A 24,306-nucleotide genomic window follows, 5' to 3' on the forward strand; every position below is an offset into this window, starting at 1 on the left:
TTCATTTTATTAAGCTGTTGTAGGTAATTCTGCAACAGGTTCACTTAGCTTCAGTTTTGTCTTTTATTTTACTAATTTGGAAATCAGACTTTCAGCATTACAAAAACAAACGCACCAAAACATTCATAAACAGACATAAACCAATTACATCCACATGCAATACCAGAAAAAAACAATATGTGGCACTGAAACAAATTAGAACAGATAAATAAAATACAAATGATTAAACACTGAAACAGGGATTTTCTTGCTGGTATCAACAGAGGGTGCAGATTAATTAATGGAGAGAAAATTAGGTTCTTTTACCTAAAATAAACACATTCAAATCAATATCACCCAGAGACTTAACCTTTATTTAACCTTTTTTTTAAAAATCCTTTTACCTAAAATACCAAAGGAAACATAAGCTACAAGACTATATCACTAATTTCTTGATTAGACAATAAATTATCTACTTTTATTAGGAAATAAAGCAATAATTTTTAAGGAATAATTGCATATGTCCTTTGAACTCAATTCTTATGAAAACATTACTAACAGCACTAAAACAAAATCCAAGCCAACCTCAGTAAAGTGTTTTTCATTTAATTTTATCACAGACACTACACAGACGTTTAGTCTGCATATAATAAGACAGGAAATGTTGCTTCCTAGAGAATCTTAACCATAACCACAACTTGCCTCTGTTCTGTTTGTCTAATTATTTTATTATCCACAGTAACCTGTTGCTCCTGAGTACATACTGTTTTATAAGTTCAATTTTAATGCATATCTTTTTTATTGATATTTTAATTTGAGTACAGTTCACTAGTATGTTATCTTGTATTTCCTGGTACAATGCATTTCAAATACTCCGACCATTTTGTGATTTTTGGAGCATAAGAATACTGAGACTTTTCTTACCCTAAACAATAACATTTCATTTCAGTTTATTTGAAAAATTCAAATTAACCAAATCTAGGAATTCATGCTTTTTCTTTACATTATTAAAATGTGGAAAGCGTGTTTCACCAGCGGCGGAATATTAACGCTTAAAAATCTAATTGGTGCAAATATCATCAGAAGAGGTGCAGTTCAATAAGGACAAAAACAGGGATAATTTGGAACTTTTCCTTTACTTAAAGTCACACCCATTAACAGTAACCAAAGAACAGCTGTCAGTGTTTGTATCATCATAGTGTAAAAAGGCCAGAAACACAGCAAGAACAGCAACAACACATGGAAAGAAGTTTATCCAAGTTCGGAGAGAAATGAAAGATTTCACTGTCAAGTAACGGACGGGCACTTTTCAGCTTCATATTTCAGAGTGAACCTGTCAAGACAGGAAGACTTGAGACACATTTCCCAATATACATGGTTAGTCTACATTAGAAAAAAGTTTTGAGAAATTACATGTTACTGTCAATAAACTACAATATTCAACTGACCAGCACTCGTTTTCTCACACACAGACACTGACACTTTCCTCACTGCTCATTTTAAATGTTATCAGTCAAGAATCTCCTGTACCTAATTAAACAGCTACTGGGAGCTGCGATATAACGACTACCCACCACAACAACAGGCACAAAAGTGAAAAGTTAACTCTTTAATTTCTCTGTGGATCAAATAAAGCATTGAAAATGACCGTCCTATAGCTAACTGCTAGAACGTTTGAACAGACATGTGAGATTAGTCCTGATTGATTTAGTGTCTACTCATATTTTATGTAGCGTCACCAGCAGGTCAAAGGTTTTCTCTTCTAATTTCCATTTCCAAAAGTTGTGATGTCACAAGACCTTTAAATGATTAGTTCACCTTTTTGGAAATATGCTAATTCACTGCACTTGTCCAACAGTAAAATTGGAGACTGATGCTAACATAGCATGCTAACACCAGCAACACACTGAGGTACAGTACAAAATGCAGCTTAAACCAAGCTGCACAGCACAGGGAGGCTTTTTCCTTATTGCACCGTCTATTATTTACTTCACCACCTGCAATGATGTCGCTCTATTTTTAATCCATCCAACAATTTGAGACCATTGTAACTTGCTGCTCACGAGTGAAACAGGACACATCGTTTCATTTTATGAAAAAAATAATAATAATAATTAGTTAATATGGAGAATATTCATAGGCCAACACTTTTTGTATGTTCAGATAGTTTTAAAACAATGAGCAAGAGAACTTCTTAAAACGTCCTTGGTTTTAAATCTTAGCAGGTCGAGAACAAGACATCAAAAAGGTGTAGACTATTTCTTCACATTAGCCTACAGCTGATTTTTACACAGACCGTTTTACTGATTAAATTCAGCCACGTGGTCAAATTATTTACCATTTTCAGAATATGAATGTGTAATGGGCCCACAGCCCTCCCTGGCAGAAGTGTCCAGATAACTGTTTATTGTTTTTGTCTCGCATTTTAATGCTAATAATTGATACGCCACATGAAAACAGTCAAAGCAATTAGTTATAAAATTAGGACTCCGTCGAAACAATTTGCAGAGCACATCACCAATATTACAAGTGTATTATTCTAAACATTTGCATCTGCAGCAAATATTCATCAGGAATCAGAGCACATGTTGACTCACCACTGCACAATAAAATGCACTGAACTTTAGTACTGACACTATTGACTTATTTTCATGCTAGAACAAATCCCAGAAAATACTCGGTAACAACAGGGTTGAGTACAATTTAAGAAGTTTGAATAAATTCACAATAAATGTACGAGCAGGCACCGTATCTTTGCACAGGAGTATACAACAGGAGTCACGACAGACCACAGACTTTGGAACAAAGCCAGCCAACAGTGTCACTGTACAGAAAGAATGTGGTGGAGAATATGAACAGCAGTGCTACAAGAGAGGTGAGAGTAATCCTCACAGAATTAAACTGAAGCTTTGGGGCCGTGTGTAAGAAACCTTACTAATTTGCATCACTCTGTTCTCTCTGACTTCTTTTCTCTCCTCCGCCAAGCACTTGAGGCTGTAATCACATGCAATTTCTCCTAATTCCTCAGAAGGACAGCAGAGTACACTGAAAGACCAGAGGGCTGCTGTTTATGTCAAAACCCCTAATACTGTTTTCCTTGTTGCCTTGTGTTTCATATTTAATTCTTGACATTTCTGCTTCTTTCCTTAGGCTTCATGAAAGTTGAAAGAGACGTAATTAAAATGCCTCTCATCAGCACTTCTCACTTGCTGGTGCATAATTGGTATTTTGCTTACAAATGTAGAAACTATTACATATATATAGTACAAATCCAATGCACACACGAAGTCATTTCAAACCATTCAAAAGCATTTTACAAAATCCTACATGTACATTTAGTAACTTTGGACACATCATAACACACACACTCTCTCTCTCTCACACACACACACACACACACACACACACATATAGTAGGCTAAGGCTTTAGGGTTTCATAAAACTTTAAGCGTGTCATGCAAACACCAGTGTTTCATTGACATAATCATACCATGCATCTGCTACTCCACATTTGGACCAGTGCTCTATTCTCATATGAGATGTATAACACATTTACATGCACGCACGTACCATATTTAACCATAAGGTACCATATTTAATCATTGTTGATACAGCCAGTTGCATAAATCGAAGACTGTCCCGTGTAGATGACTGTAATATTTAATTTGATCACACAATAAACAGTGGGACGTGAAAGAGGAGGACTACTAAAAAAATGTTGGACAGAAGTGTTTGACATGTTCAAGTGAAGCATCATGGTGAATGGACATTTTAGATATCTATTGAGATTTAGGGAGCAACTAATCCTGAGGGACTTAATCGAAGTAAAATGGAAAGACATGTTTAGTGTCTTTCATAAGGCTGAGTGACTGACTGCGAAGTTAAAAAACATTTCTGCTCCTGTCTTCCTGGTGCTGAGAATGTGTGTGTGTGTGTGTGGGGGGGACGCTAACTGGTCTGAATACAGCGTTGCCAAAAGCCCATTGCCTTGTTGGACAAGATTTAATCAAGGTGCCCACACTGGGTGAGACGTGTGTGATAGGCTGCAGTCAAAGTCCACATGGGTCCTTTATAAGGCTGAAGAGATTTCATCAACCAAATAGAAATATATGAAGGAACTATCTCAAACACCCTGCAAACATTTTTTGCTCCTTCTCCCATATTCATTTTCTGCTGATAATCGACTTTCTGAACTTTCTTTGTCTTTCTTTGTCTGCTCGACTTTCTTTGAGGAATCTGCAAGTGCATTAAAAATGTTTCTGCCTGTTTCCAGAGATATACATCTTTTAGGATTGTCTTAGAAATGAGTGTCTAAATATTAATTAGATTTTGTTTCTTTACTTAAATTCAATATATTTATAGAAACAGGTGGAATATTCCGTATGCAGAGGCAGACTTTAAAAATGTTTTTTTTAAACAAGTGAAGATTAAAGGTGCCCCATGGAGTTTTTGACCACTAGTAGCTCTATGGAGCAAAGTTTTTATTAGTGAGTCCTTGTTTTGTTCAGATCCTGCCTCTGGTTTACTGCTGATCAATGTCTGATGGTTGCAACGCACCAGCAACTATAGAGGCATTTGTTCGTTTGTGAGCAAAGGAAAATGCTCACGAGTAGACTCTGATGTAAGAAATGCAGGATTTAAAATATTAAGAAGCTCCTTCACCAGTAACCAGATGCACTGGAGACATCTGTTAGACTCCAGTGATACAAACAGTGCATTAAAGTGAAAGCACTGAGTGTGTTCACTAAGGAACTAAACAGGGCCGATTCAGTTTGCAAACATTTTTGCAGTGCATCGACAGTTTGGCACCGTTTTCTTTCAGTAATGACAATGACCACACTAGATCAGAGCAGTGACAGGGTTTAGGCTTAAATGCATTATAAATTACATTATAAGTCTATTTCTGATGTTCATGTAAATGTAACTATTGTGATTGTCCTGTCTGTCCTTCGCCCTCCCCTGTGTGAGATGGGTCATGGCAGCTGGGATCAAAGGGTCATTTGCACATCAGTGCCACTTCAAAGCTGGCGCTGATTCACAAAAGCATCTGTGTGCTGAGCACATATGTAGCTGAAGTGGAATTAGATCCTGTGGATATGTGTCGAACCGTGCCAGACATGACGAACACCATGCAGGTGAGGATCTCAAGACCAGTTGACGCACAGGTGTCGACCAACCTTAGAATCAGACTGGGCCAGGGAGGTTGGCTGGGAGACATCCATAAAAACCCTTTCATCTGTCAGGCCCAGCTTGGTTTAATGAGAACTCATTATTTGGAGAAGGAACCAGGAAAAACTCTCAAATCTTTCATCCAGCAACCTACGCCACGAAATTCAGTTTCTAGTTGTGGCAATTTTTTTATTTTTCCTCTCCCTTCTCATTAATTTAATCTATCAATTAAAAAGCAGAATGTGCAGAAGCAAGTGCAAACAATTTAAGTTTCAGTCAGTATCCATGGTTTTTGCCTCCTCTCCCCTCCAGGTTGTGGGGCTTTAAAGCCCTGACAGCAGCTTTGTCAGAGGCACCTCCCGCTCCCCCAGCAGCGTGTCTCTCTTCAGGCTGGTGCCTTTGTTCACCACCTTGAACTTCACCGACAGGCTTTTCACCTGAACCGAACTTATGGAGTCAAAGAAGAAGTCCTCGTTGAAGACCGGGTTGCGGCTGTTTTTGATGATGTTGCTCCGTTGCTTCTGCAGTTTGCCCGGGTTCAGGTAGACGGACACACAGCAGTTGATGCTCTTCATGTCAAAGTGCTTGTCATAAAGATTCTCCGCCACCAGGACCCGAATGAGCAGGCGGGAGGTGCTGGAGTCATAGTTGGCGCTGATCCTCACCATCCCGCCTTTGTGCAGGTTGATGGTGTGCTCCTGGTGGAGGCCGTGGTCTGATGCCCCAGGACCACCATGCAGGGAGCGGATGTGGAGCCGTCGCTGGATGTTGGGGCTGGGCTCAGCCGAGCTGCACTCGTCGGTGGAGAGGGAGCTGTGGCGAGCGAACGTCCGCTTGGCTTTCACAACTTTGGCCTGTGTCTCATGGGTGAAGATCTTGAGCAGAGAGGCGGAGCGGGAGAGCAGGGGGGAGCTGAAGGGAGAGGACTCAGCTGAAGAGCAAGTGTCACTTTCTCCTCCACTGAAGTATCGATAAGGATTCATGTGAGAGGTGTTGAAGTCAGCGGGGTTCAGATGGTTTCCTCCTTCGCTGCTTTTCCCTGGAGTCTTCCTCTGGGTGTTTGGGGAGGTGATGGGGCTGGTAAGCTCACAGTGGAACAGTGACTCTTTACGCCGAGTGTGGGGGCTTTCCTTCAGCGTTGCAAAGCCATAAGATGTCTGAGTTTTGGGAACGTAAGGCAGGGACATAGCTGTCTGTGACTGTGGGTCTGCATTGGTGTCTCCAGCCACAACATCATCAGCACTCTCAATCTGTATGATGTGGCGGTTTGCTGCTCTCAGCAAGTTCTTGGTGTCTCCTGTGATCTTTGCCACCAGACGTGGACTTCTTGGGCTGCTGATTTTCCTGCCGCTGCCAATGGTTTGCTCTGACGTGGATGGTTGCAGCCCCTCTTTGGGCTTCACGTTAGGAATCTCAGGCTCTGGAGGGCAGCTGACCAACTTTGGAGGAATAAAAAATTCTGGGATCTTGTCTGGGGTGAGGACGTTGCTATAAGACGGGGCGACGCCTTTCTTGTCTCCGTTTTCCCCCTGACGGAGCACACCGGTCTCAACCGACCCACGGATCTTATCCAGAACCCACATGATCCCACCAGGCAGTGGGATGGGTGGGCGCGTGGAGCACTTGCAATCAGGAGTGTCTGCAATTAATAACACACAGGGTGCAGGACAATAAAACTAAGACCAAGGTTTTGCAGCTCAGATGAGCAAACACCAAACAGTCCATGGTTACAACACAGGGATTTAGAAGACTAAGACTGAATAAACATGAAACTACATCAGGTCAACTTTTAGTTACGACTTCAGTAAAGCTGCAGATGGTCTGTCTTTGTCTGTTAATTATGTTGATTTGTTTTGACAGATGATACAGAATAAAACTATAGAGTCCTGATTTGTTTTACACAGCAGAGGCTTCATTAATTAGCAGTGTAAATATAACCAGTCTAGAACAATATTAACATCAAAAAGTCAACTTCACTTTTTGTGTTTCGTTTTTTCTTTTTGATACAAAGTCGCATTTTTTTTATTCTGCAATTAAACGACAGTTTTTTCTTTAATATTCGTATCTTTTAAAAAAAATCTGATTTCATTCGGACTCTACACAGAACTGTGCTAAATATCAGGTTAGAAAAATCCTTTTCCAACTGAATTTGGCCCAATGAAATAGCAGCTATGTCGCAGGTTGTCTTTCTGCTTCGTTAGAGTATGTGGACATATGCGTTTTAAGCGAAAAAGTTGAAAACAAATTGTGATGATAAATGAAACAGAAATTCGGTTCAACAGGTGCGAGAGGACTTCAGCCGCTTTGCGCAATAGCCCGGTCTCCAAAACATTTAAGGCTGCCTTAAAACCCGGGACCAGACGCTGATCCTGTCTGCAGAAATGTACAAATAAGGTACTTACGGTAGAGAAAAGGTCGCACTCCTCTTTGTCCACTTGCTTCGTCAGTAACAGGTGTTCCCTCCCTGGAAAAGCCCGTGCGCTCCGCAGCGATGCTCTGCGCCCTCACTCAGGTCTCAGCTCCGGAGCGCCTGTCGTGCGTTTTATAGCCAGCACAGGGCTGCAGCTGACCAATAAGATCAAACCATACGTTTTCGTGTCTCCCAGCAGAACCAGCTAGAAACGTACTGGTTATATATCACAGAGAGAGAGAGAGAGAGAGAGAGAGAGAGAGAGAGAGAGAGAGAGAGAGAGAGAGAGAGAGAGAGAGAGAGAGGAGTCTTCCACGTGTGTTAAACATGTATGTGTGTTTTTCATCACAGCTACATGAATGTTTCCTCAGCTGGGGGAATAATAAAGATATGTGTTTTATTACTTTTGTTTCCTTGTCTCTCTCTGAACTTTACTTTTTCAACATTAATATGAGATGTGACACTGGTCTTCAGCTTTAGCCCCATTCAAAGGGCCAAGAGCACACAGAGCTTCTGTGTGTCAGAAAACCATTACACCTAATGAGACTCTCCCCGTTTGACCAGCAAAAGCACATGCAGCTGAGCAGACAATGCAGCGTGGAGCACATGCACCTGTGTGGCCTGTGGTCTAATTCAATTTAGAGCAGCGTTTTTAGCCCTTCTCGTCTTTTTTTTTTTTTTGTCTGTCTGGCTTCGGTTTAAGCCAACTGATCAGTTTCCCTGGAAACTTTGCTATGGCAACAAATACATTTGTCTGTCTAAAACAGGAAGGGCCCCACTGACTTCATTGATCTGCTCGACAAAAATCACTTTGTTTGTCCAGATGCTTGGTTTTTTTTATCTGACATTAGCTGCATAGAGTCAATAACAGCGATGCGTTGACTTGACAGGGAGGAATTTGGAAATGTGTAGATTTCAGCTGTCAGTAAATGGTGCAGTGAGGGACAGTGGCAACAGCAGCTTTACAAACAGCTGGGTAACCAGCATTTAATGGAAACAGCCCTAGAACAGCAATCAGCTCCGAGTCTGTGGTCGCTTTGCTCAGATGGAGAATGAGATGATCCCGATTGTTGTGGATGGAGTTGACCTGCTTTTCATAACTAATTGGGACTTGTCAGAAAACAACTAGAGCTTTAAGGTAAATGAGCTATATTGGATTCAACTTTTAATTTGAAATTCAACCTTTCTTTTTTTAAAAGTCCATGAAAACTAATTTCTATCAAATCTCAGGTATTACTGAAAGTACTACACAAGCAGTAATCATGAAAGTGCAATTCAGACTTTACCAATTTGTAGCTGGAAAGTGTCAGAAACTGTCATAACTACTCATGCCAATTTTCTAAAGTGTTTCCTTGGTGAGTCAAACCGTTTAATATGACAGAGCATTATCTTATGCTCCCACCAAACTAAAAAGCTGTCGATAAAAAGGTGGAACCAGTGAGTGGTTGGTCAAAATGTTTATTGTTCTGTCCATAAACAGTTGAGCATTACAGTTTACTGCAGTACTTTTCATTTGGCTACAGGATTAAGAAAAAAAAGTTTAAATCCAATGTAAACTAGACAAAAGTTGGGAAAGTTTATTAAAATGGAAACAACATCTGCTGGGGGAATATTTAAATGTCACTCAGCTCCACGCTCACACTGTTAACAGCTTCCTTTACAAAAGTAATGAGATCGATACACACACATCCGAGAATCCTCAGTGATGAGACGAGAACAGGCTACAGCCTGAGAAAAGGTTAATGTGTCTGTTCTGCTCTCATTAAGGGGCCGGACCCTACATCTCTGTCATCCCGAAAATGTGAGGAACACCTCGGCTGTTACGAAGCCAAATGTGCAGAAGTGAACTCGCTGATTCACTGTGGCCGTGCTGGTCGGCTCTCTATATACACAGAGGCTGTGATGCCAATTGCATGTGGAAAAAGCAGCTGACGGAGTCGATCCACAGATTGTGGCGCACTGTGACACGGCGTCTACTCATCTGACGTCCGATTGGCTTCCTGTCCATCCAGGAGGCCAATCGGACGTGTGCAGAAACAAAGCTGTCAGACTGAAAAGAAGCTGCACAAAAGCATGGCAGGAGGTGTCCTGTACCACCAGGTATGCTCACTTGTTCCTTTCACAGCATCTGTGTGGGTCTCTGCATTGACTTGTAGCAAATATGGTCAAACATTACGGTCCAGAAAGAAAGAGACCCGACACGTCACAGGGTCCATTTTTACCTCGTCCCCTCCTATTGTTGCCATCCATCTTCCATCCAACTGGCTCCTGCCGTTCCCACAACTTCTGTTGCCTTGGAGACATTTCATATTCAGACATATGGATCAATCCCTCCCTCTCTCCCCAACCAGCTCTATTTTCTATCTTACATTTCTTGACCTCGCCGTTCTGTTACAGTTCACTTGATTTTTGTTCGTCCCTCAGGCCATCCAGTCGGGTCACCAAAGGCTCGGACTCAGTTGATTTCTAGTTTCTGGGAGCCTAGAGAACAATGCCAAAACTACCAGCTGGAGCAGGCAGAAGGAGTAACACATGACTCATGGTCACAGTGTGAAACCACGAGAGCAGGCCACGGGTTGTAACATCAGGCTCTGATCCAGCAGTGGGGTTTATACCCTGCAGTTTAAGCAGAGTGTTTTCCTTTCCAGACAAAGCCACTAAGTAAAGTATGAAATAAACCAGAGAGAGAGAAGCAGTTCTGCAAATGCCAGGACCATTTGAGTGTCTTGCTTTTTCTGGTCCGCTGAATTGGCATTTGGATTGGACACACGCAGGGCAAAAGGTCAGGCCTGTCGCCACGGGAAACAAATTTGATGGACTCTGCAGTAAAGATGGTATATATCTGTGGGGGAGACTGACGGATGAACTAGGGTTTTAGGAGTATGTGGGTAGCAGGATGCAAGAACAAAAACAGACATTACACTCTAAGCTGGACTGAAACACCAGCATAAAGAATGTTAATTTAGATAACTGCCCTGGGTTATTAGGAAAGTGGAAATGACCAGAGGACACTTTGGCACTTTGCTACGATGTGAGGCTGAAGGTGAAATATATGAACTGGGACAGAGAGGGAAATATTGCAGACTCCATGGTGTCGATTGCAGAATCATAGAGGTTAGACCTGAGAAAACACAAGAACGAGATTGGTATATTGATAAAGAATGAAATTACAAAGTTATACTCATGTATATTTGATCATCTTTGTGCTCACGAAGAGCTGAAATGTAAGTAGAGACAAGCTGTTGCTGCCCCCCAGAGGCATGAAGTGGTCATAAAATAAAGTCTTAAAAAAAAAACCATAGTTTGGTGCTATAGAGTGTTCACATGAGGAAATCCTTTAATTCTCCACCCCCCTTGATTTCAAGGGTGACTGCAAGGTACCGATCTCATCGCCCACACACCTCACGCAGTTTGAACACACCAAAACAGGAGCAAAAACCAAGAGGCTCCAGGAAAAATGTGTTTCTAAAGCTGTGACTAAATGTGGAACTGAAAGACAGCAAGGTTAATTATACACTTACATCAGCAGTTGTCCTATAAAAAATGATTTCACCTCTCAGAGCTGAGGAAAAACAGATGAGCACACTCTTGGAAGCAATTAATATGATTAGAAGAAAAACATGTGCATTCATTCAAGCAAGAACGAACAATGTCTCACCTCAGTTTTCATGCAGGATCGGCTTCATTTCTCCAAGTGTCTGTAGGAAAAGAGTGACAGGAAATTCTGATTAGTTTCTCTACAGAAAAGCAGCAGCAGCAAACTCAATGAAATATCAGGAGGGTTAAAGGCCCATATGGCTGAGTGCATTTATACTTTTATCTGTTATAGTTGAAAGGTTGGGAGATATGGGATAATTACTTCAGGAAAAGTGTAGGGGGGGAAATGTTCTGCAGCAATAGGGACTGGAGGATGAGCTGTTCAGTAAGTTTCCTCATCTGTGTGATTAGTTTTATGATTCATTTGTTATTATTATTATTATTGCATAGACACAGTGCTTGTATTGTAACTTGTTCTTGGCTTCAGGTTGCTGCTGATGTTACAATAATATTGCACTTCCATAAAGCTCAAGAGATTTGAAGAAAGACTGGTCAAATTCTTTGAAATAGACTGAAATAGCCTCACTAATAAGCTCCAAAAGCCTGGATGTTAGACTTCACGGACTGTTAAATCCTCCCTGCCTGCTTATCCACATCTTTCTATAACATATAAACTCACTCAGGTGATTCAAGTTTCCAACAGCTGTAGCACGTTTGGTGATATTGTAAGTAAACTCGCTTAAAATCAGCAGAGAGGGCCTTTAACCTGGTCACCCACAGTGTGTGGCCTTTAACACCAGGCATCTTTTTCTTCCTAAATTAATCCCATGACTAGTTGTAGCATTAATCTATTAATTGTAGTCTATTAAAATAAGTAGTTCCCAGAGCTGAAAGGGATTTGCAATGGTTTGTTTTGTCAGACTAACAGGCCCAAAGAAAAATATATCCAGTTCACAATTATAAGAAAGAATAAAGCTGCAAATCCTCACACCAAAATCCAGAAATCCAGCATTTTCTGTCGATCGACTAACTGAATAATCGTTTCAGCAATAAGGCTTTTGAACTTTCATTTTTCAGCTCCTTGCCTGGAAATCTGATATGCATAGTCCACTTGCATATACAGCAACACGTCATAGCGCACGATTCCTTCAGCTACACTATTAAAAGGAAACGCCGGTGAGATTTGTTTCATGCAAAGTAGATCTAGCAACAGGCTTCATAAAACATTCAGAAAAGTCTTACCGTCGTTCTTTCCAAGACTCAACACTTCCTAGTGTCAAGACAGGGACGAAAGAAAAGAAGAAACTTTTAACTTTTATTTAGAGAGATCATTTCATTAAATTGGCAGTTCTAACATATAACACAGAAAGCATCAGGAAATCCTTTCAAGTCTCCACCACCCTCTGAGTCTAGCAGGGTGACTACAGGGTACACTTCTCATCATGCACTTTCCTCACACTTTAACCGCACTAAAAGGTTTTCACTATTAATTGAAAGTGAAAGACATGAATCTTACCTGAGGACGTCTCAGAGTTTCATTCAAATTTCATTCACAGGCCATTTTCAGTGTCTACAAAAGAACAGAAAAAGGAGAAACACTTTTTTTTTTTTTTTAAACCTCTCACAAGATCCCAAAACAAAAAAATAAAAACAAAAAAAAAGTCAATATCTAATAAAGATCTTTATTTAAGATTTTAAATAGATTTACAAACCATAAGAAAAAAAGAAAATATAAACAAGGAAAAAACAAAAAACAAAAAAACATCGAGTGATCATCAAAATATCCACATGTGCATATCAAGGTAGATTGTAAACAGTCCTTTGAAGCCAAAAAGTGAGACTCCCCAGGGGTCAGATTCATTCAGTTTGAAAAGTTTGGTGGTGGTTGTTTTTGTTTTGTTTTTTTCCTGAGGTTCATGTTTTATGAAGTAATTAATTCCTGGGGTCTTCTCCTCAGTGACGGCGCCACCAAAGACAGCTCGGAGAACTGGTGGGGGGGGGGGGGCTAGTGGGGGCAAAGACGAGAAAAAATAACAGTAGTTTGACCAAAACAAAAAAAAAAAAAACAAAAACAAAAAAATCCCATTCACCCAAAAACATTACAACAGGCTGTGTGAAACGGTCAATTATTGAGTATTGATAACTAATTTCTGAGAATTCAGGGCTCGGTAGAAGGCTGGAAGAACTACCACATGATGTGCTGTATCAATGGTTTGGTACTTGTGTAAATGGTTTGGTGCATTTATTCTTCCATGACCAGTCCTGGGTGTTTAAACAATCAGATCAATATTCTTAGCACTTAATACATAAATGACAAAACACATTGCAGCTCACACCACAACTTGGAAATCAAAGATTACATTAAAACAGCAAAAGAAGCCCAAAACAGAGAACCCTCAGCCCATTCACAATGCAACAGTGATTAAATTGAGAACCTTTGTCCCTGGACACAATCCCCGACCCTTATAGCAGATCTAAAATCACGAACACATCATCATGCTAGTTAAGAACCACATTGTCCTCTTCATGCTCAGGGATCAACCCTATCCAGACGACTTTCCATTTCTGTGCTACGTCCCCACAGCACATCTTATAAATGACCGGCAAATGTTCACACACACACACACAAAACAGAAACATGGCTACAGCGACATTGAGAATTTAATTGGAAATACTGTTGGCTGGTTGTCATGTGTCTTTGAGTGTGCAACAGAGCACTCCTGGCAGGTCTCTAAAGACAAAAATAAAACCATGAGGCCATTGTCATTCTTCTGAATCCCTCACGTTACCTGATCTCCTCTGAGGTAACAGGGTTCACCGATTCAGGTGAGTCAACGTGGCTACGGCCCAGTCAAGCAGGGAGGGGGGGGGGGGACAAAAAAAAAAACAAAAAAACTGCCTGTACACGCAGTTGCCACAAAGGGGGAGCTCTGTGGAGGCTGGTGTACAACCTCACTCATTTCTTCTGCTCTGGAGACTTGTGCTACACTGGTTTGTAATAACAGCAAACATAAAAACGGATACGACTACACGTGCCCATCTGTTACCAGTCCCAAGCCCTCACAGGTATGTAGCTGGCTTGTAAAAACTCATGCTGAAGTTCAGGCCAGACTGTTGAAAGGCTCAGCTTTACTGCGCTCTTTAAAGCACTGCATATTGAGTAGGTTCAAGCACTGACTGCATAGGTTCTCTTTAAAGTACAGTACATTGGATTTGAAAAGCAGCAGCAGGCTCAGCTCGCTGTTCATTAATGCATCCAGGCCACTAGTAGCACTTGCTCTGATCTACATTCCACTCTTCAGATCAGCTGTTCTTACCTTACTCACTCACACCCTGGACAAATCTGACAGGTGCTGCTATAAATAAGCTGAAACTTGCTCCATCAGGAGGGTGCTGTTTGCACAGTATCCCCACCCGAGACCTTGTGAGGGAAGGAGTGAAGGCACAAGGGAGTGCGAACGGCTTTTTTTATTATTTTTTTTAATGAAACTGATAACCTCCCTGTTTGGAGCAGCACAAGCCCTGGGGCTCAAAAGGACAGAGGTGAAGCATGGCAGGGCTTCACAGAGCCTGTGAATGTGAGGTCTCTCACACACACACACACACACACACACACACACACGGTTCCTAGGTGGTTGTAACTCTGCTTTTCAAAACACACACAGCATATGCCAATTTTCCTAAACACTCTGTGCTTGTTTTACTCTGCTGTGACGTTACATTTCCTCTCGCTGATGCTGCTAAGAAAAGACAGGACCATTCTTCAGTCAAATTTATAAAACAAACATGGCCGTTGGATGGGCTTTTTCCTTTTAAAATCTTTGGGATTATTTAGGTTGACGATCGGTGCAGAGTAGCAGACGTACTAATACTGTATGTTTTCTTGCTGTGTGTGTGTATCATGGGTACAACCTCTGCTCAGACGACAAGTGAAAAAAGAAAATGAGTAAGAAACAAACAAAACCAACTCTGTTGCTTTCTTCTCGATGCATCGGGTTTTAGTGTGCACACGGTGACTGCACATGACAGAAGGTGGACACAGGGGTCTGTGCTAAGTAAGCTGTAATGAAAAGTTGAGGGGATGAAGGGGGGACGGGATTAAAGTTCAGTCCATGACAGCAAAGGGAAGTTTAAGGAGTGGGGAGAGGGACTGGTGCATGGTCACAGAGAGTGGGGTCAGGAGTCCTCGGTGCCTGAGTCGTCCTCATCATAGCAACAGTCCTCGTTGTCATCCTCATTGTCATCGTCCAGCTCCTCATCGTCGTAGTAGTCATCGTATAAGAGGTTGGATCCGTCGTCTGTGGGTGGAACTTGTGTGCGGACACAATACTCATCCAGCGTGACGGGTACCTTGACGCCGTCCCGCTCTGCGTCAGCTTTGGTGGCCAGCACCTGCTTCCTGTGAGAAGGAAAGATAAGAGACAAAAAAAGGCAGATGAGGTCAGTGCTGGTACTACGTGTACCCGCTGCACTAAAAAGCTCTCATTCCAAGCGTGACGGGTGCTGTATGTCCTCTGGGTACCTGATGATCTCGATGTATTCCCTGTCTTTGCCCTTGCTGTCCCTCCACTTGCGGTACATGACGGATGCGTCCACATTGGCTGGGGAGAAGGTGTTGGGCTCGTTCAGCAGAGAGATCACACTGAGAAGGATGGTCCTGAGAGGAGGAGGAGGAGGAGGAAGCAGAGGAAACACAGGACCAGGGGGCAGTGAAGGGAAGATGGAGGTAAGACGAGACAAGAGTTATTGAGAATGCAGGACAAAGACGTGAGCAAACAGAAAGAACAACATGTGGACACAGAGAAATGGAGGGGGAGGGGCAGAGATGAAGGTTTAGACAAACAGCCTGCTAAACACTCATTTGTTGCTGCTGTCATCTGTCAAATCTAAAAAGCAACTAATACAGTACTAACATACATTATTGATACTTGAATCAATCGAGAGAGATCGATTGCCACAAAAGCTTGTGAATAAAACTGTTTTCATACATAAAAAGTCCCTTTTCTGAGCCAAACTGTGGGATTGTTTTTGTGATAATGAGCACTGGGGCTACAAAAAGCCCAGTTTTGAGACTTCAATTACGCTCAGTTTTGAAGGTTTGCATGTACATAAGTGGCAAAGGTTGAATAAATGAACGTGTATAGTAAATATCTAAAATAAAGGGCTATAAATTGCACATCTAGATGTTTGAGTTTTAATGACAAATGAGTCCAAATCATCATAATACCAGTCTTAATAAGTGTGATCCGATCTTTGATTTGAACCCTTGACTCAATCAGCCATTGTATATATCCGTAAGTGTTTTTAAATAACAGCTGACGATATCAGTGCCATTAGCACACAATCATTAAAAAACCCATAAAGGAAGGAAACTAAAGAAAGTCTTAAGTCTTTGCACATTGAATGTCATGCTACAGTAAAACAAGTCCAGGCATGTCAGGATCCAGTAAAGGTGGAAAACTCAATTTGAACCCTGCCCCCAAGTCAGAAATCAATCTAAAAGCTTATGGCTTGAAAATATTAATCATTCAGCTTGTATTGACCTGGAAAACACTAAGTCAGGAGGAGAGTATATACAAAACATCATGAAAAGTAATGTCTACACACAGACAACTTTTCAGTCTTTGTCAGGTCTAAATGTGGAAATGTCGACAGTGACAGGAGAGAAGAAAAAAACATTACCGTTTGTGTGGATTGGTTTGGAGAAGGCTAACTCAGAGATCACTCACATCATTAGATTTAAGGAGACACTGGACAAACAACGATGTTGCTGGTTGTGTTTTGTGTGTCAACAGAAGAACCCACAACGGGATGGAGAACATTACAACGCGAGGCGTACCTGACATTCTGTGTGGGGTTCCACCTCTCTGAAGGCAGCTCACCGCTCTGTGGGTCGTCCACCGGTGGGTGCAGGATAGATATACACACATCCCCGTTCTAGGGACACGAGAACACACCAGCATGTTCAGATATTACTTTGAATCTGTTTAAATGTTAATATTGGACATTCTTTGATGCAGTTTATATTAAAATGTTGTTAAAAAGGATATGCAAAAATACTGTATATGTGCAAGTAACTTCACTAGTCATAGCTACCTCATAAATGTTGGGGTGCCACATTTTGGTGAGGAAGCGGAAAGTAGGTGGAGAATATGGGTAGTCGACAGGGAACTTGATTCGAGCCTGAGGGAGAAAGACACACATTAGCAATGTCAGAGGTGGGTGGTTTATCTACACTTCTCCCTTTTCAACAGACAAGTCACAACTACTTCCCTCGTGTTCAGAAGAACCATTCCCACCCAAACAAACAAAACAAGACTTACAGGCTAAAATTCAATATGGAACTAAAGGGTGACGCCTGTAACCGGACTTCGGCCGCTGCATTTACTTTTGGTGCACTAGTGACATTAAAAAAACAAAACCAAACACTACACTGTGCACTGGATTCACATGTAATTTTGCTAAACTATCCACAGTCTCCCAGGGTTAAATGAAGCTATGAGTCTGTACAAAGCCACAGAAGAAAGTATTGTAGTGGTGATGTCAAAAAGCAGCTGCTAAGTGAAGATCTCCACAATCATGTTCAATATCAGCAGTGAAATAAGCCTATAGATAGTAGTTGTCGAGTCATGGCAAAGCCTTCTGAGGTGGCTGAACATAGAGGACAAGGTAATGCAATATGGTGTGGAGTGAGGGAGGCTCGCAGTGCATTCAGCTGACCAGTGCGTGGAGATTAGAGAAACATGAGTGGGTGAGGGGTGCTGGTGGTACAAAAGTCTTTATACCGCCAGCTACACTGATTACACACTTGCACGTCACTCACAGCTTGAAACCTTCTGCTGATCCCCCAAGACACACACACACACACACACACACACACACACACACACACACACACACACACACACACACACACACACACACACACACACACACACACACACACACACACACACACACACACCACACACACACACACACACACACACACACACACACACAGAGTTGATTTGGCATTGTCAGCTGGTCCTTCCCACAGCCAATCTATGGGGCAACACTGCTGCCCGGGAGCAGGGACGTGGGAGTAGTAGTGGGAGGAGGAATAAGGGATTTCACTGGCATACAGGAGGTTTTGCTCTATATAATACTACACACTTTTAGCCCTCATTGATGGCATTGTAGCATTTCAACAGAGCAGTAAGTTGCAGAAACATCAACGCTCAAAATAAAGTGCTACTGGTGTGACCTGTTATTAGTCAGTGAACCTGCTGTTGTGAACCACGTTGTATTTCAGGGCCAGTTGTCATTAAAGCACCTTCTCCACAAGATCAACTCAGCATTTTCTGTGCTGATGCCTTGTGTGAGCCTGATTTGTAACCAAGACAATAAACCTGTTCTCACCACATTAAATCAGGCTGGAGAGGAAACACTGACCCAGCCTTGAGAAAAAAAAAAAGCCAAGGTCTCACTGACCCTGCCAAAAGGCAGACGGCCCTCTAGAGTCCAGGGTTCAAGCCAACACCGTACACCACAGTGCAACACACAGCGGCCAGGCACTGGGATAGAGTGAAGAGCCAGGCTGCAACAGTAGGAACTTGGTTTGTCTGGAAAATACAATATTAAGCATCAAAATCATATCTATCCACTGACCACTTATTCAAGAAAACTCTTCTTTAAGTCGTGTTTACCTGTCAAATATGTGGTTAAATGTACATTACACTGACCCCATCAAAATGAGCTGGAAACTGGCATTTGGCAAATAAACCGTGCTAGTTTTTGTCAGTAGTCCGTCACGATTACTTTCAGGACACAACTCAAGTCGGGCTGGAAGTGGTGCAGAAGAGAAACTCTGGAACATGTGCAGGACAAACTTGTGCTAACACTTCCAATGGATAAAGTAGTTTTATTTGCCTTCTCTTCAGGATTTGGTTTGCCAGCAGAACAGTATGTGATGGAAACAGCCTGCTTAATATGTAGCCCTCGATGTCTGTACTTTACAGGCATTGGCATGGATTTAAAAGAAATGAGAGCAAAAAATCCATAACACCACCAAAAACTGAAATCACTCATTCTTTCGCAATCGGGTCCATCCATCTAGTTTCATCCAAAACCTTCTGAGCTTATGCCACTACATATTTTGAGGAAAATGATCCCATATCAGCCTGTTGCTGAGAGACCTATGTATCAACACTTCTCATAAAAAGCTTCATTCATAATGATCGTGTGAGTGGAAATGTAAGCCAGCGGTGAAGCAGGAAGGTGGGGATATGCGTTAAGGATAAGCATAAGCACTGCTCCCTGTAAGAAGTTAAGAGCATGATTTCACAATGTGGCTTACGACGGGGCTGGAAAACCGTTTTCCTAGTAATACAAAACCACAAACTGTATTTCAACACAATACATGCATGCAATTATTTTTTAGCAGCATCTCATTGGAGACTATTATACACTAATAGTAAGACATCACTTAACATAACATTGGAAAGCTGAAAATCTTTTTCAAGCAGACACCAAACCCTGCGAGGATGAAGGGAAAGAGGACGCATGAATGTTTCTAGGGAAGTATGACAAAGGCTGTCCTAAACAGACAGGTAGCTCTGGGTGGCTCAATTATCCTGCAACAGGGAGCAGCTTGTTTCCTCTCTCTTGACAGCACCATCCACCCAGAAGAGAAGACACATGAGGACCAGGAGGAAGAAGAGAGGGAATGATGTGACTGGTCTTGTAGACCACAGACTTCTCTCTCGTTTAAGGTTTTAGGGAAGGTAGAAAAGTTTCAAGGTAAAGAAAGAAAATAAACCTGCAATTTGGGCTTACACTGCACTGTCACTCACTGGTTCAGACGCAGCAGGCCAATCCATATCTCGGCCCTTTCTGAAATGGGCATTTTAGCAGTGACCACGAAGTGCTGTTAATTTCCTGCATGTGGGAAAAAGACATAATACTAAGAATATACAATACTAGATCAGTTTCCTTGCCCTTATTATGAAAATTGTGTATTGGGATCTAAAAGGACAATGAGACTGAATGCACCCACCCTGTGGAAAATGGCAGGAGAATGAAACCAGGTCAATGCAAAGATCCTGAACAGAGCAAATCATTCTGCTCTCCCTGTGCACCTCTTCTACTACTCTACAGCTCTTATCACACACATCCTTCACCAACTCCACACACACACTGGATGACAAGGAAACATGGTCTTTGTGTAGAAAAAAAGTTCCTTGGCCCAACACATACACACAAAGGTCCCAGAGATTATGGGGTTCATACCCAACAGGCCTCAGCTGCATAAACTGAACTCCAGAGGAGGATGTAGAGCAGAGGAATAGGATCAAAAGTTGGGGTTATGTTAAAAAGCGATCTCTAGGTGACTGTAATACAGATTTGGTCAGAATAACCAGCCCATACAGCCTGGTTTCTGAGGTGCAGTTACCACACTGGTGGCCCATTCAGGAAAAGAAGAACAACAACACATGGCCACAGCTGCAGGGAACGGTTTTAACTGTCTACTAGGGCCTCACATTCACCTCTACTCACAGCAGGCTCTTGTTTCAATGGGGCACCACTGCAAGGAAGGACTCTGTCTGCTCTTGATCTGGCTGTTTCTGTATTCCCTCTTTTTTCCCTCTACCCTACTCTCATTTCTCTGTGACACAGCCAGAGGGGGAAACATGACTCCAGCGGCTCAGCCAGGCCCGACCCAGCCAAACCTTCTGCAGCTGGGTTGGATTCATGTGAGTACCCTCCCCTCCACTGATATCGCAGGACTAATATGGAACCTGTACAAATTAAACAGCATGCAACTGAGGAGGAAGGGAGGTAGGCACAAACACAGCTGGGTCTGTCAGAAGCTAAAAAAGACAGCTGGGCTCAGACCAAAACCAAAGGGCAACACCTCCTTTTTTCATGTTGGCTAAGAAGAACTAGTCTGTCAGTCCAGAAAACATGCAGAGACTCTTTGTTCGTCATAATTACAAGCCAAAAAATAAAAACTAAAAAAAAAAAATTACAGCTAAAGCTACTGAGTGATGACACAGCAGCACTTCAAACATGGTCACCCATCCAACCCAACAGTTCCCAGGCCCTTGCACAACAGTGGAGTCCTGTGTCACTACACACAAACAGCATCATTTCTGCTGGATGTCACCATGAAACTTCTCAGTGACACACAACCAGATGACCTCATTGCTGTGGATACTGTGCATGCTTATGCCTGTTTTATCTTATTGTTTGCAAAACAAAAGCCTTATATAATCGATATAGCTAGAGCATCACACTTCCAGATAAAATAAGTAAACTGAGCTAATTAAAAAAAAAAAAAAAAAAAAAAATCACATTCTCTTATCTTGGATTTACTACTAGAAAATGACTAGCACAGTTTTAAAGTTTTGGCTATGATTATATGACTTGGTCAGCATACAGCTGAAGTAGACCATAAGGCTTGTGCGCCTCCTCGTTAATTTTATTATCACAGTTGCATAAGAAACGCTCAGAGAAACATTGTATTGGACTAAACAAGACACTTTTAATCTTGTACATTCACCCTGATATATATATATATTATATATATATATATATATATATATATATATATATATATAAGTATCTTCACACACAGTGAGTCGTTGTCCAAAGACCCTTTAAAGTTTGTACTCTGAGGGCAGACAAATCATCTGCTCTGCTTTATATACTGTGTGTCTTCTGTTAGAGGCTGACTAGGGAATTGACTCACACTATGCCAGTAATAATCAGACTCTCAGAACCCGGAGAAACACTTCACATTGTAAAGCAAAAGACATACAAACAAACGGCATTAAGGCTGCAAGTGTGTCAGAACCATGCAAGAATTTATGAACCAGTTTATTATCTCTATTATTATCTAATGGGGTTTCAATGACATTTCAATGTATCTCACTCCACTATGCACCTGCAGGTATAATTCATTGATCACGATGTGACTCACAGTAACACCCATTGGAAATAAATACCCGAGTCAACCAGGTTTTATGTGTCATCGTTACTTGCCCCATTTCGAAGAACAGGCAGCTGCAGCATGTCATAACTACCTGTTTGTTTGGGTAACCTGGCCACATAAACAGTATAGTACTTTTTCTTTTTGTTGGAATATGGCAAACTGGTTCGGTGGAAACTCAGCACAAAACAATGAGTCACAACCATGCGGTGGATTTCACAGCCAGGCTGTGCATTCCTGGCCCGACAAAGGAATCCTGTACACAGCACCCACTCGGATACACTGAGCACAGTCTAAAGTAGTCTGGTTGGGCCCCTCTGCTTGTGTTCACAGGCTTGAAAAACACCAGAGGGTAAAAGAAAGGGTTTCTTAAAAACTGGAGTCACAAAGCACTGTACTGTGACTTGATATGTTGAATTATCTGAACACAGGTGGGAGGTATGGAGACAATTTTGGTTAATGCAGGACATGCATTACGAGGCCATGATAAAAAGCCCTTTGAAAACACAACATGCACAGTTTGAGTACGTCATTATTCTCGTTGCCTGGTTGTGCTATAAATTTAAATCTTTTTTTTTTTTCCCAGGGCCCTGACCTATATTACTCTTTTTTTTTCTTTACAAAGAACGCACCACCTTAATAAAAGCTAATTATCTTTTGTTTGCTTTATAATAAAATGAAAAATTTGCGGCGAGCTTAAAGCAGAACTTCCAGGGTGTTATTTGACCATGCCAGAGAAAGCAATAAATCAAAGTGCTTTATAAGATGAATAATTAGTATAGAATTTAAAAGTTATTCATTTAGGTTTGAGACAAGTCCATGTAAGAGCTATTGTATATTTACAGTTTACACGTGTAGCAGTAAAGTCAGTGGATAAGGGAAAAACACAACCAGCAGGTAGAAGATCAAGGGTCAGAGAGAAGGTGTCATGAAAACAAATGCAGAGCAGGGACTGATGTCAGTCTTAGAAAAAGCTCACAACTAAGCACTGAATCCCAGTAAAGGAAAATAAAGAAACAGTAGTTAATCAGTAGAGGCTTTGCAAAGTGCCAGACATCTTTGTCACCAGCAGAAAGTCTCAAACAGGAAAAGCCATGTGTGAGAAAGCAACACATTTTCACTGTCGAGGGAGGAAGTCTGCTAGAAGAAAAACTGTTAAATGGAGATTCCATAAGATGGACAGGGTAATTAAGTGGTCTCTTTTTCTTTCATTTAAATTTACAAACAAGCAAACTCGACCCAGAACACGGAATAAATTACTAAATGAGTTATCTGCCTTATCTGAGCAGGTCAACGTTGCTGTGCTAACAAACCTTTTGTTCCATCTAACACAAAGGTAAATATCTAACGTGTACTGTCACCTCAAGTAATCTGCATATTATGGGAACAACAGGACAAAAGAGGTTTCAGTGTTTACTGCCCTGCAGTTTCCCAACTCTTGGAGTAGAGTGGGTTTAAAGTTAAACAAAGGAGAGACCGTTTAATCACAGGAACAGGGGACGACTGACTATTAGCTAGCGTTAGCCCAAGTTAACGTTACCGTGACTAACTGCCGCTGAAGGAAAAGGTTAGTTAGCTAGTTAACTATTAAGAGTAAAATTAAAATGTCTTAGATATGGTCTGTATCAAGCAGTGACAGAACAATAGCTAGCTGGCTAACATTAGCGACTCACCTTAAAATAGCCACCCTCGTAGTGTGTGTTTGGGGGTCCGAAAATCGCCACTTCCCAGTTGTACATGTCCGACTCGTCCACCAAAGTTATTTTGAACCCCTCGACCGGCTCGTCTTGGAGACTTTTCATCTCCAGCATTAGTGCTTTTTGGGAACTGGCTACATGATGTCCATGCTGAGCCATATTCCGCAACGATTCCTGTTAGATTTGTCAGCAACCAGCACAGCTGTGACTGCGAGGAGGGACGAAGCTAGCTCGCTAATACAAACAGCAACTACCGGGAGAAGGACGAGCCCGGGTCTTTAGAGACCGCCCTAACGTTAGTTTCCGTTTGTACGGTTCCAAAACCGGGTCTAAAATCGTGGTTGGGCTTTATGTGACCGACGCCGAGGCGCATTCCCTGCGTTATGAACAATCCCGGGGAGCCCTGATAACAACCACCGAGACGGAGCTACTGTTGTCTGGGCAAGACTCTGCGTCTACTCCGGTTCCGGCAAACGCACCGCTTTCGAAATAGAGGTCCAGTTTATTTGTTTGAAAATACGTAACTTTCCGTTCCACATTCA

General features: G+C 41.8%; 2 protein-coding genes across 3 annotated transcripts; both read right to left on the minus strand.

Annotated features, from left to right (window-relative positions):
• Positions 1–5,178: 5,178 nt before the first annotated feature.
• Positions 5,179–7,646, minus strand: LOC113129321 (C2 calcium-dependent domain-containing protein 4C). Its single transcript, XM_026305242.1, has 2 exons — positions 7,551–7,646; positions 5,179–6,787 (listed from the first exon to the last, which is right to left on the minus strand). The coding sequence occupies exon 2, from the start codon at positions 6,729–6,731 to the stop codon at positions 5,472–5,474; it is 1,260 nt and encodes a 419-aa protein (XP_026161027.1). The 5' UTR covers positions 6,732–6,787; positions 7,551–7,646; the 3' UTR covers positions 5,179–5,471.
• Positions 7,647–9,884: 2,238 nt separating this feature from the next.
• On the minus strand, positions 9,885–24,209 carry cdc34a (cell division cycle 34 homolog (S. cerevisiae) a). Of its 2 annotated transcripts, XR_003295599.1 has the most exons (9): positions 23,741–24,209; positions 17,192–17,278; positions 16,935–17,032; positions 15,618–15,752; positions 14,413–15,494; positions 12,612–12,665; positions 12,338–12,365; positions 11,217–11,256; positions 9,885–10,679 (listed from the first exon to the last, which is right to left on the minus strand). XR_003295599.1 is itself a non-coding variant. In XM_026305259.1 (5 exons), exons 1-5 carry the CDS (start codon positions 23,921–23,923, stop codon positions 15,272–15,274), a joined length of 726 nt encoding a protein of 241 aa, XP_026161044.1. In that variant the 5' UTR covers positions 23,924–24,209; the 3' UTR covers positions 13,969–15,271. The 2 variants fall into 2 exon arrangements, 1 of the variants encoding a protein (XP_026161044.1); XM_026305259.1 differs by lacking the exons at positions 9,885–10,679; positions 11,217–11,256; positions 12,338–12,365; positions 12,612–12,665 and having other exon boundaries at positions 13,969–15,494.
• Between the last annotated feature and the right edge of the window lie 97 nt (positions 24,210–24,306).

This window comes from Mastacembelus armatus, chromosome 4 (assembly GCF_900324485.2).
Source record: "Mastacembelus armatus chromosome 4, fMasArm1.2, whole genome shotgun sequence".
Taxonomy (NCBI): domain Eukaryota; kingdom Metazoa; phylum Chordata; class Actinopteri; order Synbranchiformes; family Mastacembelidae; genus Mastacembelus; species Mastacembelus armatus.